The following is a 17,173-nucleotide window of genomic DNA, read 5'->3' as shown; positions in this document are numbered from 1 at the left end:
GAACACAGTAACTATCTATACGTGCTAGACACAAAAAGGTAAAAATCAATGTTTACGGAAGCACCAAGGTGAGAGGAGGGGATTCATTCTACAGCTGGTAGGGAGTGGAAGGGAAGGTGGCATGGGAAAGTTAATATTCTGTCTTCAGGAAGAGAAAAACAATTGCCTATTTTTAAATAAAAGAGCCCTTAGGGTAACAGGACAATCAGACATGAGGTCACAATACAACTAAATCACACGGTGAGTGTGATGCCCAAACCGCGTTTTGCAGACGCGTGTTCGCGACTGCGGCGTGTGCTCCACCCACTCTCAAGCTGTAGCCCCTGCAACATGGAGAGTGTTCAGCCCGTCGGACTCTCCCCTGTGGTTACCAAGGTCAAAGCTGCCTTGCCTCCCCACCTGGAAAAGCCTGTTAATGAACCACCTTTCTCTTGTTTCAAAACCACCTAGGTTTGAAACTTTCGGCATCCAATTCAGGACTATTCTGCCATATGTTAAGAAAAAAAAAGAAAATCTTCCTTAAAAAAAAGAATATGCAATATGAGGTATGGCAGTTTTTAATCCTGGATAAAAAGAAGGCTTTGTATTCAGGAGTCATCCCCAGGACTGTCATGCCAAGCTGTCAATCCACTAATACTCCCCAATCTTGCAACCCCCCCACACATACTTATACACACTGGCCAACTCCACTACTTGTCTAAGGAAAAGCAGTATCCCCAAAATAGAACATTTTCCATTAAAGAAACACGTATTCAGTTGACATTTAAAAAAAAAGGGGGGGGGGAAGCTAGAAAGGGCTGTACAGACCATAAATAGTCATGGGAAATTATAGTCGTGTGTGCCACACGGAAGAAAATAAAGGCCATTCATGCAGTTTCTGAAACTAGTTTTGAACTAGGAAGGAAACCAATTTCAGCACCATAGTTCTTTAAAGTATTTTTACGAGTCTGTTTCGTTAGGTCCCATTTATATCACCTGACTTAAATACCCTGTTAAGAATTTCTTCAGGATAGAAGTAGAAAAAATAAAAATGCATTGCCCTAAAATATCATGGACTGGGGTTGGGGGGGGGGGGTAAATTATATGACAATCTCATTAAAATATAACTCTCTAGGGAATATATCAGTTATGGACACAAGGGAAGAGAGAATTCATGAATGTTCACCTGTCTTCAGGCCAGAAAAAAGAGGGAACACTGTTGGGAAAGGAAAAAAGACAGACTAGTGAATGCTCACCTAGAAAGCTGCCAGAGGGGCTTTGAAACCCCTCCCACCATGTGAATGAGGAGGAGACCGTGATTTCCAAAAAGATTCGTCCTCTCATCTTGTTGAAATTTGCTGCAGTGAAGGAGCCAAATACTCTTTTATGGGAAAGTAAGGGGGGAAAAAACCCCTTACATCCTACCCCTCCAGGAAATGAAACTAAGTTAAAACTACATGGGCTGGTTCCAAAGGATTTGATTTGAACTGAAAGGGCCTGGTTGAATCACCTTGTTAGCTAACGGCCAGAGAGCAGACAATCGGGCTAAAAAGTTTTTGATTAAATGGTCTTGGGAAAACTCAATTCAATACCCATCCTTTTACAAAAATTCCTAAAGCACTGAGTTTCGCCTCAAGTCAAGATGATGTGATAACCTCAAGCTCCTTCCCTTATAGATTTTGTGATAACTGTAGAAAACACGGTCTCGCGTGCCGAGAAAGGTTTCGTCCCTATGATCCTCTTCACCAGGCAACCCTCTTCTGCTAAAGAGAGAAAAGGCAGTAACATAGGACTGCTTTCCATTCATTTGTAAGGTGCTATGCTGAGGCCACAGCTCTTTCCTGTTTTCTATTTCATCTGATGCTCCCATCAGCCCAGAGATGGCTCTCATATTTCACAGAAGACAGAAACTCAAGCTGAGAAAAGTCAAATTACTTGGCAATTGTTAAAAAGTAATTAATGGCAGAGCCAGAAATAAAACCCAGACCTCATTAATCTTCAGAGTCCGCAATTCCCTGACACGTCTCTCCAAAATTCAAATGTTAAAAAACAGTACTAATAACACATTTTCTGAGGACATTTTCATAGGCCCTCCTCGTGAAAAATGCTGGAGGTCGAGCAGGACACTTGCGGGCAGTGTGGTGACCAAATGCACACAGCACTTCAAGATAACTCAGATTCAAAAACCATTCTTAGCAGAAAGTACAGAAGTTGTGCAGAAAAAAGTCATGTACGGCTTCTGCCCTAAAGCATCTGGAAGGCTGCCCACAACAGCAGGGAGAGACAAATCCACTTCCTGCTTCTTGAGCAGTCGCTCTGTTCCTCCCTGACACGTTCTGTCCATCTGCTCTGGCTCATCTAGGTTCTATATTCTGTTTTGTTTTTGTTTGTTTTTCAGTAATTTCCAGCACACCCTTACATTTTACAGCCAAGTTCTGCCACTGAAGCCAAGCACGGGATTTGGTGGTGAAACCGATTCCCCTATTTGTAGGTGCACCAGGCTGCCTGCACTTTAACAATGTTTTTTTGGAGATCCGGCCCGGGACTTGTACTCTATTAAAAATCCAAAAGGTTGAGTCTGAGCCCAGCAACGTTCCTACTTTTAGACAAAGACTTGATTTCTGGCCCCCAAATGTCCCAGGAAGTGCGTAACCCTCTAAATTCCTTATCGTCTGTCTGCACAACATAACACTTTTACCAACTTCATCATCTTCATAAGGTTGGTAGCTTGTACAGGGCTTCCAAACTTTCATGATAGTAACCGAGAGTACAAAGGACATTTTACGTGACCACCCAACACAGATGCAGCACACACACGTGTAATTAAAAGTTTCATGAAACAATCACTACTTAGTCTCACTTTATCCTGCAGTGACATTTTCCATCCTACTTAATTTCTTAAAGTGCTGGGAGGAGCCCACTAAATTAATGCCATACTCCACTCTTCAATTCGAAAAACAAACCACAATTATTGTCTGGCGATACCACCTAACAGTGCTGATTCCAAGTGGAGAAAAAGCGCATGCAGTCTAACAGAACTATTGTTTCAAAAGGTAGGGAAAGCTGCCTGGCTTGGGCGCTAAAGGCCACGAGGCTACGAGGTAAAGGAACAAAAGGTATACAGATGAAAGAACTGTTGGACGAGAACACGAAAAGAATTAGTTTTAAAAACAAGTACAATTATAATTAACAGTGATGCAATGCTACCGGTTCATCTACAGACCTTCGCCCACCTTCGTCCATTATCCCACTGACGTCCTCCACCTGGTCCAGGACCCAATCCGGGATCCCACCTTGCATTTCGTCATCGTGCTTCCTTAGCCTCCTGTAGTCAGTTTTATTTGTCTTCAACAACTTTAACATTTTTGGAAAGTACTAGACAATTATTTTGTAGAAGGTCTCTCAATTTACATTTGTTTGATATTTTATCATTACAACACGGTGGTACGTTTTTGGCAAAAGCACAGAGTAGTGATGTCGCACCCTCCTATCGGAAGGTACACGATTCTCGAATTCAATGCCCAGATACACTGATTATGTCAGTCAGGTTAAGGCTTCAAAAATCTGTGGAATTAAGGATTCTGATGATCAGCCACACTGAGACAGCAGAACTGAGGTAAGGGCCAGGAATCTGCATGTTTAGTAAGTTACCCAGGGCATTCTGAAGACACACTTTGAGAAACACTTTAATTTTATTCTCAAAACACCAGTACTTCACCAGTTAGCTCCCTTCACTTAAACAAAATAGTGTAGGCAACTTAGCTCTCAAAAATGCCAGAAATATCTGTCTTTGCCAAAAGGCACCAGTTGTCATGGTCAATTGATCACGCTCTCCAAATTCTCTGTTCCCGTTTAGTCCCGTTGATATTTACACATGTTCTGAGTCACTAAAACTTATGGTCTGTAATGTGACTAATATTCTCAGGGTATTTAATAATTACCATGTACTTCATCCGCACATACACTCTCCCCACTGCCCCCCTGAAAGTACCTTGTACTGCTCCAACCACGGATAAAAACAGATCCTAATGTCCACCACAGCAGGAATCTACAACTGTCCTTTAAAGGGTCAGCTGCGACTTTGTTAACTAGACCAGCCGAATTCAGGAGCAGCTCTCCTGTGATCAAAAGATTATTCAGGTGTGAGATGGATGGGGAGGTGGCCATCACCAAGATTTCAGGAACAGAAGGGTGGTGGTCCCTCCTCCACTCGTTCCAGTGACCCAGGGGGACTGTCTACCCCACCCTGCCCAGTTGTTGATGAAAAACTGATTATCTGAAACTCTCCTGGGGCCTTCCATCAAGGGGATCTCCAACTCTAAGCAAAAAGAGGTAAGCTGGGAGATCTTGGCCAGTGAGATCTGGATTAGAATACTGCCAGTTCACCCCGCAGAACAAAATCCCGCCCTCACCATAAGACACAAAGTCACAGCTTCTCAGCAACACAAGGTCCATAGCATCTCACATCTGTCTACAGTTTTCGACACAGCTGCCGGTGAAAAGCAAGTCAAAATAAACAAAACTCAAAGAGGCATACAGAGAGTAAACTCATAAGCTAACATTGCCGGTTCAAGCTATAAGAACTTTAATAAAATTGCTCTACAGTTTTCAGAGGAAGAGAGAGCTATTACTAAAAGTCACCTAATTTAAAGCACATTCCCTTCTCTCATTTGGTTACCAGACACCCTCCCGCCACCAGGTGAAGAAGATGAATATGCAACCACTCTAAAGCTGTGACACTCAACAGGCAATATCATGTAATTAAAACCATGGCATTGGTTTTAGCAGACAAGATTCAGAGCCAAAGAAAAACTCACAAGAAAAGAGAGTCAAAGTTCAGTCTTTGGCTCTGTGTCCAGTGACGCAGGCTTCTCTGACAGTTCTCTTACAGCTTCCAGGCACAGGTTCTACGTAGAGCACTAGCGAAACCACTTGTAACTAGCAACGACCTGTTTCCAGGCCCTCTCCTCAGTTATATAACCAAACACAGAGCTGGCAACAGTAATTTATTGTCACAAAGCGAAGAAAGACACAAGGAGCATCTCATACTTGTAAGATTTGTATCATGGAGCAAACTGAAGAGAAGGATCGGAGCAAAGTCTCATTGCTACCAAACAGCTCTGCATCGCACGGCAGCCACAGGCTGTTTGTTCTTCCACTCCAGGAGCTTCCATTGAAACTACCTGTATCAGTTCCCTCCCTTTTACCCTCTAAAACCCGCCTTTCATTATGGTTTATCGTGCCATGGTTTTAGAGTCTGCACTTGACTGTTAGCCCCTTGAGGGCAACACCGACGTCAGGCACTTTCAATGCCCTGCGGCACCGAGCAGGTACCAGGACCGCAGGATGTTGGCCTGGACCGTGCAAACTAGAACCAAGCACAACTGAAGTCACCTGCAAGAAGCCAGTCACAGAGATTCTTTTCTCAAAAACCCACTTTCATATTTTGAAGTTCGTGTTTTCTGGGCTGACCTCCTGCAACGGTCAGTTCTGGTTTATTCCTTCCCCCCAAACTCATCAAACCAAATATACAGTATCTCCACATTTTCCTGCGTGTAGATTACGCCCCAGTCAATTAAAAAAATTTTTAGACAGACAAAACCTCCATTATTTAGACATTGGAAAGGGGAAGAAGTATTAACTCTTTAAGAAGTGGCAAATAGTTCAGTGAGAATCATTATAAAATGTTGTGTTTCTTGTCTTCCAACAACTAACACAAGAACACTGTTCAAAAACCGCAGTCAGCAGCTTCACACTGTCCCTTTCATAAGCCAATCTGCCTGTGAGGACCAAAACTCTTAACTTTTCTTTCTGACTCAGAGTCATGACTAATAACACACTATGCTGGAGAGGTGGCTATTATGGTGGTTGGAAAACAAAGGCACTAAAATATGTCTTCTTGAAAAAATTCATTTCAGCCTTTTTTGGTCATTTGCTTTTCTCTCATAAAATAAAGGAGGATGCTTGCTCCTAGTAATTCTCCCGGCCTTTTACTCCAGGACGTTCCTGTGCCAGAAATACATTTCACGTGGCCTGCCCTCCTCCCAGGACGCACAGAGGCCGGTTAATCCCCTGACAGCAGCTCCTATTTTCCAAAATGCAGCTGGCTCTGGATAGACCCATCTATTCCGTCTATGGGAATTTCTGCCTAAATGCCTTTAGCTTATTAGCTCAGCCTACACTCTCCATGACAGCAATGTCCTCTTTCAGTGGCTCCTAATTTTCCATGTTGCTTTACTAGAAATATTCCAGTTCACACACTCCTTCCTCTTCCAAACTACAGATTCTGTTTGGGAACTGTCCAGAATATGCAACGTGCAGAAACCTAGATTCAGAGCGAGTCGCACAGGATCACAAAGTCACCAGTAAGCAGAATCACTGATGGAAGAATCTACATTACAGATGTCCCACTCAAATCCTTTTCTGAACACAAAAACATAGTCTCCTTGACTACACTTGGGAGCTCCCGCTCAGGGACATGTTTGCAGGTCTGCCCCAGCACCAAGGAGACTGAAGGACTGCTCACTGATTGCTTCTAGGGAATTAAAAATATCCAGAACTGTCCTTTTAAAATCAAATCCTCAAAAATGAATAAAGACTCACTATTATCTGTTGGAGAGTTCCAGCACTATTTACCTACTCTATTAGCCATGAACTTATCAGACTTGGCCAGATCCAGAAATGATTTTATCTCACTCAAAGACTCCTAAATCTGAATCCATCTATCTGTTTCTGTAGATTCAGTATAGACGCCCAGGAGAACAAGTAGATTCTCATTATAAAACCGCACCCAAGTTTTGCCTAGTTAGCCTTATGAAAGAGGACACAAGGTTATAACATAACTTAGAATTCTCCACAGGGAAAGAGATCAAATCCCACCGTATTCATGACAACAAAAACCATGTGTCTACAGTTGCCCAAAGGCTGTGCGTTGCAAAGTTGACCCCTGAACAGCACAGGTTTGAACTGCATGGATGCACTTATACATGGATTTTTAAAAATGTAACACAGGGGCGCCTGGGTGGCTCAGTCGGTTGAGCGGCCGACTTCGGCTCAGGTCATGATCTCACGGTCCGTGAGTTCAAGCCCCACGTCCGGCTCTGTGCTGACAGCTCAGAGCCTGGAGCCCGTTTCAGATTCTGTGTCTTCCTCTCTCTGACCCTCCCCCATTCATGCTCTGTCTCTGTCTCAAAAATAAATAAACATTAAAAAAAATTTTAAAAAAATGTAATACAGTACTATACATGTATTTTCTTTCTTATGATTTTCTTAATACCTCTTTTCTCCAGCTTACTTTATCATAAGAATACAGTATATAATACATACATAACATACAAAATGTTTGCTAACTGATTATTTACATTATTGGTCGGGCTCCTGGTCAACAGGTTTTTAGCAGTTAAGTTTTTAGGGGGTCAAACGTTACACACAGATTAAAAAAACATTTTTTAATGTTTATTTTTGAAAGAGAGTGCAAGTGGGGGAAGGGCAGAGAGAGAGAGAGAGAAACAGAATCTGAAGCAGACTCCAGGCTCCAAGCTGTTAGCACAGAGCCCGATGAGAGGCTCGAACTCACGAACCACGAGATCATGACCTGAACCGAAGTCAGATGCTCAACCGGCTGAGCCACCAGGTATCCCCCACACACAGATTTTTGACTGTGCCGGGGTGGGGGTGGGAGGGTGGCGCCCCCTGTTGTTCAAGGGTTAACTGTACTTTGATATGAACGCAAAAGTAAGAATAATTCTTTAAATGATCTTGAAACATTGCTCTTTTGTCAGGGGAATGATAGAGCACTGGTCAATTACAATTTAACAATCCCATTTTCTCACAATTCCATTATTTCTCTATATTCCAGTAGGAATTCATTATAACTTATATTAGGTACAAAGAACAAATGTTTTTTAAAATGAGGATAAATGAACAAAAGGAAAAGGAAAGGAGAACTAGAAATGTTCTCTATCCTGATCTGGGCGATGATTACAGGGGCATATACACATATGAAAATTCACTGAGCAGTGTGCTGAAGGGTTGTACTTTTTTTTTTTCACTATAAGCTATCTCTTGATTAAGAAGGGTTTTTTTTAGGGGCGCCAGGGTGGCTCAGTTGGTTAAGCATCTGACTTCGGCTCAGGTTATAATCTTACGGTTCATGAGTTTGAGCCCTGCATCGGGCTCTGTGCTGATGGCTCAGAGCCTAGAGCCTGCTTCCGATTCTGTGATCTCCCCTCCCCCACTCACTCTCTCTCTCTCTCTCTCTCTCTCTCTCTCCCTGTTGTTCAAAAAAGTAAACATTAAAAAAAAAAAGGTTTTTTTTTAAAGGGCATAGAAGAAAAATGAAAATCCACAGGTGAAGGTAGTATTTAAAATTCCTTAAATTTTCTTTTGTTCATTAAATAAGTATTTGTTCAGCACCCTGTTTTATTCCCGACACACTGCAAGATGCTGAGGCTAACACTGTAATTAAGACACAGTCATTGGACACAGCGTTCGTGATCTAAGAGTGGGGACAGGCAAGTAAACAAGAAATTATAATACAGTGTGTGGTGAGTATTATGACAAGAATAAGCACAGGGAGTTGGTACACATGGTCAGGTATCTAATTCACTTTCGGAGAACCAGAGTTCTTTTTGCCCATGAAAAATCTCACAGGTTGAAACACATCTCAAGTTTTTATTTTAAGGCTGAAAGACCCATCATTATTTTCTTTTTTAAAAGCACCACAAAATTAACTTTTTTGTTTTTCTCATGAGGTATACTAGAAGTTCAATCCTTTATGTCATCTCTAAGGTCACAGTCACTCACTAAAAATAAACATTAGCAGCGGTCACAATGATGCAGGCCATCAGGCTAGGAGCTTTTTAGGACGGTACACAAGGACTCTGAAGCAAACAAGATGTTCCCAAGTAAGTTACCACTCAGTTGACTTAAAGCTTTCTTTAAGGAAAGTGCTGCATGTGGCCACTCTTACTTAATGTTTAACCCCCTCCTCACATCAAAACAATTTCTTTAACTACTTAGTGTAACACAACAGGCTACCTGGAAAAAGTCTGTTCAAAAGGAAATAATTTAAATGCAAGGGGAAAACCGTGGTAAAGGTAAGAACAACTGGTTAGAAAACAATGAGAACTGAGCAAACCCTAGGAAAACGATGGCCGTTGCCCAGAGTCACAAGTACATGAAAGCAAGACCAGAGAGCCCTGAGAGAATGTGGCTAAGACTGCGGCAGCTGCACAAGTCAGAGCAGCGGCAGACTTATCCTCGTGTTACGGCTACACCCCCACGACACGTGCTTGTGAACGACTCCAGGCTCTTCTCTCCAGAAAGCAGTCAAATTAATGAAGAACCTACAGGTTCTTGAGTCCAGGTTCTTGCCCCGACTCCACACGCTACCCAACAGAGACGTGGCTGGCAAAACCGTGCTCTTTGTAAATCTCGGGCAGATGAGCAGAAAACCCACACAAACGGTGTCCTGCCACGTAAGACGGGGCTGCTGGCGAGGGGACACTCGCTCGGCGACTCAGATCAGCAACCGAAACACACCAGCTGCGTTACCTGTCGGCCTTCATCAGAAGGTTCGGCGGCAGCTCCAGGAGCTGGTTGTGCTGTACATCCAAGACCTCCACCGAGGTCCTTTCCAGCCTCTCAGGGAGCCTCGTCAGCTCGTTGTGTCCCGCCAGTAGCTTCCGGAGAGCGCCGTTACAAAATAAGCTGCGCAAAAGGGGACAAGACAGAAGGAAACTTACTGAGAGCTAATTCGGGACAAAGAATAAAAAATGAACAGGAGTCGAATACTTAAAACAAGCTCTCCGAAGAAACAAATTCATTCAGAGCAACTGCAAATTCACATTACCCTAAGTTCAAACTTGGAGCTCTTACATTTCAGTGTTTTCCATACTGCATGAATAAATAAGTAAATAAGAAAACCTATCAGCAGGAATATTTAACAAAGCAGCTCTACTTAGTGAAAGCGAAAAAACAAGTTTCATAGGAGATACCGAAAAGAACAGTCTACCCTTGGTTAGACTCACTGGGCGAGCTTTAAAAGGTTGTAGGCTTCCCACGGTAGGCCTTGTTTCTCGTATTGCCCTGGAACACGGGTGTTTTACCCACAACAGATTCTGAATAAATACAGTCGATCAATTTTTAACCATAGGATCCACATTAAATGAGGATTCTTCTATCCAATTAAACTTTTACAAATGCCAACAGATAAAATGTTACATTTTTCCTCATCTGCATTTCACAATCACAATTATTTCTCCGTTTCCTCACTCCCTTCTCTTTGGTTTAATCCTAGGCCGAACAGAGACCCTCTCCTAAAGAGAAGAAAACACACTTAATCCACTATTTTCTCTCGAGACTCAGAGAGCTGTTTGGAACCTTGGCTGTGTTTCTTCCATGGGTTATCAAAAACGGAAACAAATGTTGAATACTTTTTAATCAAGTACAAATCTGTTTCATGACCAATTCAGACTTCTCCAACAGTGGTAGAGAACAAAACGGGCCCCAGGGTCAAACACAGAAGTGTGGAGGCTGTGGGAAAGAGAAGTTATCATTTGCATCCAGGATTATCTGGAGTGAGAATTCATTTACACTGCTGTCAAAGAGTGAGGCTGCCTCACCCCACCTCCTGTCTTCTAGCACTCTGACCTCACTCACGTACGGCCAGAGCTGTTACAATCACTCCACATTACAGTATAACTTTATTCACTTAGAATCAAGCTAGATCCTTCGCTCACAAAGATGCAACCAACCTGTCTCAACGCCGTGACAGCAGAGGCCGCCACGAAAGGTGTGTGGCCTGCCCGACTTTGAAGATTTAGCTACCAGTGTAACAAGACAGGTTATCCAGGACTGCCATTCAGTCACAGCTACTACAGGGGGCAGTCTCTGTCATTCACCTGACACCAGTAATTCAGGACTTGGTTCACCATTTTTACTGTCTCACTGGGCCTGGGGTACAATTCAGGATTCTTAGAGGGTAGAATGTATAATTTATTACCACACACACACACACACACACACACACACACACACACACACACTTTACCCTTAAACAAATGAATATCTGAAGGACCGGTGAGAAAATCTTTATTTTGATTTTTCCAAATAAAGGAGATTTTATAACTACAGTATGAGTCTCAACTGCTAATTACTGGACTTAGCTAAATTCTTTTGGATACTATCTAAGCATTGTTTTCCTTTTAATACATTTCCACTTTTTAAATATTAATTTGTCTGGTGAAGTTCTTCACATACATGGCTTAGATAAACAAAGCTTGAATATCAAAGCAACTTCGAATGAATTGCTGTCTTGCCTGAATATTAGATCAATGATAGGGCTGACAGAAAGTGTGCAAGTAAACACCACAAATAGGAAAACAATATGTATTCTTTTTGTCCCACATATTACACACACTACATACACACACACACACACACACACACACACACACACACACAGGCTGTTTAATTCCTTGACAATAGGGCATTTAGAATTTATTTTGAATAAACATCCATTTAGATCCCCCAAAAGCATGACTAATGCAGATCCAATCAAGGATGAATTAACTTTGGAGAAAACTGGATAAAATATCAGTTATCTTGTTTGTTTAATTGTTGGGTTTGTGTACAGAATGTTTTTTTGGAGCCTACCGTGAAACAGAGACCTTAAATGCCAATGTGCTATCTGTTGGATTGGGCGGGTCGAAGTGGGGAAGAGAACAGAGAAAACAGAAGAAAGGTAACATTGCAACATTTTTCCAACAAAATTTTCCCCCATTAGTAATAGCCTATTATGATTTTTGCTGTTTGTCTTCTGAAAGGGTCTGTCTCTCACACATATGCACACTGCTGTCCACAGGGCACACCATCAAAATCATCTTGATAATGGAGATGGGCTACACAGGGTCACCTACATGCTCAGTCAACACAAAACTCTAAAGCAGAAAGCATTTTCAAATAGAACTGAAATTCCAGGTATAACATATGGCCAAGGAACAAAGTAAAATTAACTGAGCTTTCCAGGGATTGAAATGTAACCCAGATCTCTTTTATGAGATCTATATTCTAACAGCATTAACCAACAGAAATCTAATGCAAGCCACAAATGTCATTTAAAATGTTCTAGTAGTGACAGTAAAAAAGGTGAAAAGAAACAAATTCAGTCTTACATTTTATTTGTCCCAATATCTCCAAACTATTATTTTAACATGTAACTAATATACAGTATTGAGATATTTTGCATCTGGTGTATATTTTATATGCAAGGACGAGGAACATTCTAAATCTCAATGGTCACATGTGACTAGTGCATACCATACTGGACAGAAGAGATATACACTCATATAAAAGATAAATAGCATTTCCATCATCACAGAAAATTCTATAGGATAACACTGGAATAGCCTACCTTTTGTTATTAATCCATGGCTAGTCACTAATAGTCAATACTATTTTGTACTAGAATTAGTTCACCTGAAGGTATCTGTATCAATGGCCTTAGACATCATTACATGGCTGTTTTACAAATCTTGCCATTAAAATGAAAATTTACGAAATTTACATTAAGAGAAAAGAGAAGGAAAGAAAAGTCCTTGGACCTTTCTTTCATACCAAGAAAAAGAGAATCTAGTTTGCTCTTTCTAGGTTTAATGATCTAATAATCTTTTTTTCCAAGGTTATGTTTGAGGAAAACCAAAAATTATTTGTGGGGAAGGCAGGCATGTTAAGTCAACAGACAGAAGTGGAAGATTCTGAAAGAACTGAGATTACAGAGGTGAAGCAATCGTATTGTTGGCTGAGTTTTCAAACACAGCTTATTTAAAAACATCCCTAAGCACAGCCCTGCATGGCTCTGGAAAGCCGGGTTGACGAAGTCTCACTCTATCATCCACTGCATGAAGAAAGTTTGTAATTCAAAGACACCACAGGAGATAAAAGATATTAAAAATAAAGCTTTAAAACAAATTCTTGTAGGAGTTCACAATAATAAGCTAAATTACTTAAAAACTGCTGATCTAATTTGAGACCCTCTCACTTGATCTGTAATACTCACCGTGCAGGAAGTTCGCATATTTGATTATGACTAATATCCAAAACTTCCAGCTTTCGGCTCTCGCATACCCACTCAGGCACGTTTTCTAAGCAGTTCCTAAATATAAGAATATACAATTTTGTTGTTGTTGTTGATTGGAATTTGGCCTAAAATATGGTTTGAAACTGTAAATAATTATGTAGAATAAAACTTTAAATGAAATACCAAAGTATAGTGAGTATTAACCAAAAGGATATGTCTATTCACTTTATATTCACAAGATGAAGTGTGACAAGGAATAGGAAAAAAAGAAAAAGTAGAAAAGGACACAGCTACAGCATTTCTAAAGTCTTCAAAAAAAAAAAAGGGGGGGGTATGTTTTTCGGAATTGCTATCCTAAAAAGTTTATAAGCCCATGCAAGTTTAGCAAGAAGATGTCTTATATTGGAAAAAACAAATGAACAAGTAAACATACACATTCTTTAAATTAAGTCAAATGGCATAAAATAGTTTTATTTTCCAATTTACTTTTTTTACACTTAACATTTTTTAAATGCTTCTCTACTCTCGTAGGTATCATGGGATCAGATAAAAGGAAAGAAATGACAGCAAAGAAAAGGCACACTGACTCTTAAGAGTCAGAATTTTTATTTGAAAATATTAACTGAGGCATTACATGGTAATCATAATTACCAGTAATGAGTGAACTAAACTAATGCTGACTTTATTGTTAAATGAACCGATTACCTCTTAGACAAATCTACTACCATGAGTACCTCCCTAGTCATGGATTATTAGTAGCCTTTTCTCTTCTTTTTTAAATATGTGAAGTGACCAGGCACAAAGAATGTAAAGTGCTATGTACATTATGAGCAGGTGAACAATTCCATGAAAAGATGATGCTTGGGATGGGACTGTATTAGAGCAAAAGTGAAAACAGTTGGGATTATTAAAGGTGGTGGCCTTGTGTGTGACTTAAAAATAATGCTCTTTAATTTTTCAAGAATACTACCTTTTCAACTAAAATACAGAAAAGGTGGCATTGTTTTCTGCTCAGTGTTTGAAGGCCAGAAGACACAATTTGTTTATTTTACTATAGTTAACCCCTACAACATCTTCCCAGGATAGGAGAGTGAAAGTCCCTCTCGCTGTAAAGAACCTCATTATACAGCAATAAGACTCACAGAAGTGACAAACATAACCAGGGACTTTGCTCTGGAGGACCTAGTAAACACCATGAGGGGGGACAGCTCAGTTCCTGTACCTGACATGAATACAGAAGAGGAGGAAGTGAAAGACTCAGAGTTATGTCAGGGGAATCAGGTTCTCCAAGAGCAAGTCCGATAGTTGGGGAGGCGAATGAGGCAGAGCGTGTTATAGTAAAGGTCTGGACATAAGAGTTATAAACAAGACGAACAGCATTTAAGGGACAGAATTCAGGGAAAAGCAAGACAGGGTTTCCAATTCAGTCTCACTCAGGGGTTTTAATGGGAACCATTTGCTAATTACGTCCTGCAAACAAAGGGTAAATAGATTTACTCCGACTCTCTTACAATACATCTGTTCAAGATATTTATATACACTCATGCATGCAAACCCCACTCTAGTACCATTCTCATTTAAAAGTTAATGCAGCAGTCAAGATTGGCAGGAAAAAATAACAATTTAATCATGCAATAATCTGACTAAAAGTTTTATTAAACAAACCTGACATGAATTTAGTAGAAAAAATGCACATAGCACTACTCATAAAGTAGTTTATAATTACAAATTTATGATAAAATTGTAATTGTAATAAATCTGACACTTTCTTACATAATTCTGATTGAGAACCTTATTAAACTAACTAGGTTTGTGTATTTTCATGACGAAAGGCAAATTCTGCACCTGAGCAATTACATGGCAGCTGTATCGGATTTTATACACTAAAATGAATTAGCACTTGGTGAGCGGGTCATGTACTGTGGCTATTCAGAAAGTTTTCCTTTTTTCCTTTTTTCTTTTTTTTTTAATGTTTATTTTTGAGAGAGAGAGAGACAGAGAGAAGGAGGGAGGGAGGCAAGGAGGATGAGTGGGGGAGGGGCAGAGAGGAGAGACAGAATACAAAGCAGGCTCTAGGCTCTGAGCTATCAGCACAGAGCCTGACGTGGGGCTTGAACTCACAGACCACGAGATCATGACCTGAGCTGAAGTCGAACACTTAACTGACTGAGCCACACAGGCTCCTCTATTCAGAAAATTTTGGATATTTCCTTTGGAATTATGTTAAAAGTAAATTTCAATTTTAGTGTGTTAAGATTATTAAAGTCTAATTTGTATACATACATGTTTTATGCCTTCTGGAAAAAGTCTACTATAATATTTGTGGGAACTGGGGTCAATATGACACATTGCAGTAGTGAATTTGTATAAAAGGTGAGATGGTCTGCCATTTGCAAATGAGCTAAGTAAGCAGGCTGTATGGAAATCCTACCTTGGGAGGCTTAGTTGCTAAGATGTAGGTACACAGTAACAGAGGGAAGGAAAAAAAAAATCAAAGAAACATAGCACAATATTTTAAAAAATGAAATTAACATAATTTCAGCAAAAGACAGAAGATATGGTTAATATAATTAAAGAACTTCTAGACCTTCCAGCCATAGAGCTTCAACTCACTAATCTTTCAGGCCCAAACATGGTGGTCAAATTGGGTCCATGGGGACCTAATACCTTGATTCTTCTATTTTTTAGGTATACTTCACAAATATTATTTTAACTGACAGATATTTAGTAAAACTATTGAATTTAATTTGTACTACTTACAGTCAAAATATGTCAAAAGTTTTTAGGCATAAGCTCAGACAGGATCATCTAAATAGTTTTCAAGCAGCCTCTAGAGTGCTCTAGGACTTGGCTTCTTACCTTGAAACGTCCATGTAGGACAGATAATTTGGAACTGGGTAAACATCCAGTTGTACAAGTTCTAGGAGGCAGGAAAAAAAACCACAAAGACATTACCATTCAAGTCACACAGAGACTCTTTTTGTATACAGAACATCATTACTGCGCTTTATTCTCCATTGTTTACATTAGGAAGTACAATACATCCATTTGTTAAACTTGGAAACTACAGGAAAGTACAGAGAACTTCCAATTTAATCACAAGATCTTATTCAGAGAATGAAATAAACCACTGGTTCTATTTTCCTACCTTTTCCCCAGCCACTTACTGTGGTTCTCCTCTTGTTATGCATGCTGAATGTTTACCTAGAAGATTAACTTTTAACATTTAGATTTCCTTTCGGAAAACCAAATGCATCTGGCTTCTACCTTCTGCATTCTACTGAAACAGCGCTCTTAAGGGTCACCCGATGACTTCCTCTACTCAAATCGGAAAACCCTTCCTCCAAACTGTATGAAATGTGATACCACCATCTACCTAGGGCTTTGTTTCCCAGAGTAGTTTCTAGATGTCCTTCTGCTTCTCCAGACACTTACCGTGTGGTTCACAAGTTCAGCACCTGTCTGACACCAGCTGTGAGGGCTTTGTAAGTCTGCTGTTGGTGCCAGCTCCCTTCTCTTTCCCAGTTACCCTACTTCCACAGTTCCAGGTACCACCTCTAAACAGATGAGTTTCAAATCAACATCTGTAGTCTTGACTGCAAGTTCCCATTTGCTCCCAGGAAAACCACTCCACTGACGGGGATCGGCAGGGTGGCGAGGACTCCACTCTTCTCCCATAAATACACTCTGTACTCTACTCTCATGGGAACAGTCTTATGGCATCCATCATGTGTCCCTCCTCTTAAGAATCTCCACGGGTTCTTACAGCTTACTGCACAAGCTTCAAAGCCATGCGTCCCATAATTACTTCTTACCATTTTCTAGCAGGCACCTAGGAGTTCAGAATTCCCTGTCTTCTCCCATCTGCCGAACAGACCACATTCAGATTCCTTCCTCTTCCACACCCACTTTGTGCCTTCTGGCTATCCAAATCCTATAACCATTCAGTGATGGAGACCTATCGCTATTTGAGGTTTAGCCGGTTTTTCCAGTGAGATGACAATAATTAACTCATTTCGAAAATAAAATCCCCTATCCTTGAGGACTCCTGCACAGCACGATGCATAGAACAGGTGCTTGATAAACACTGTTCAACTTGGAGTACTAAATACT

General features: G+C 40.7%; 1 protein-coding gene across 1 annotated transcript in view; it reads right to left on the bottom strand.

Annotated features, from left to right (window-relative positions):
* PHLPP1 (PH domain and leucine rich repeat protein phosphatase 1) overlaps window positions 1-17,173 on the bottom strand; it is a 211,600-nt gene that overhangs the window by 32,170 nt on the left and 162,257 nt on the right. Inside the window, exons 8-10 of the mRNA XM_027069127.2 lie at window positions 15,920-15,980; window positions 13,040-13,135; window positions 9,535-9,690 (exon numbers count right to left, since the gene is read on the bottom strand). Coding sequence (XP_026924928.2) covers window positions 9,535-9,690; window positions 13,040-13,135; window positions 15,920-15,980 — 313 coding nt within the window. The remainder of the gene's footprint in view (window positions 1-9,534; window positions 9,691-13,039; window positions 13,136-15,919; window positions 15,981-17,173) is intronic.

This window comes from Acinonyx jubatus, chromosome D3 (genome assembly GCF_027475565.1).
Source record: "Acinonyx jubatus isolate Ajub_Pintada_27869175 chromosome D3, VMU_Ajub_asm_v1.0, whole genome shotgun sequence".
Lineage (NCBI taxonomy): Eukaryota > Metazoa > Chordata > Mammalia > Carnivora > Felidae > Acinonyx > Acinonyx jubatus.
This window is presented reverse-complemented; position numbering and strand designations above follow the sequence as displayed.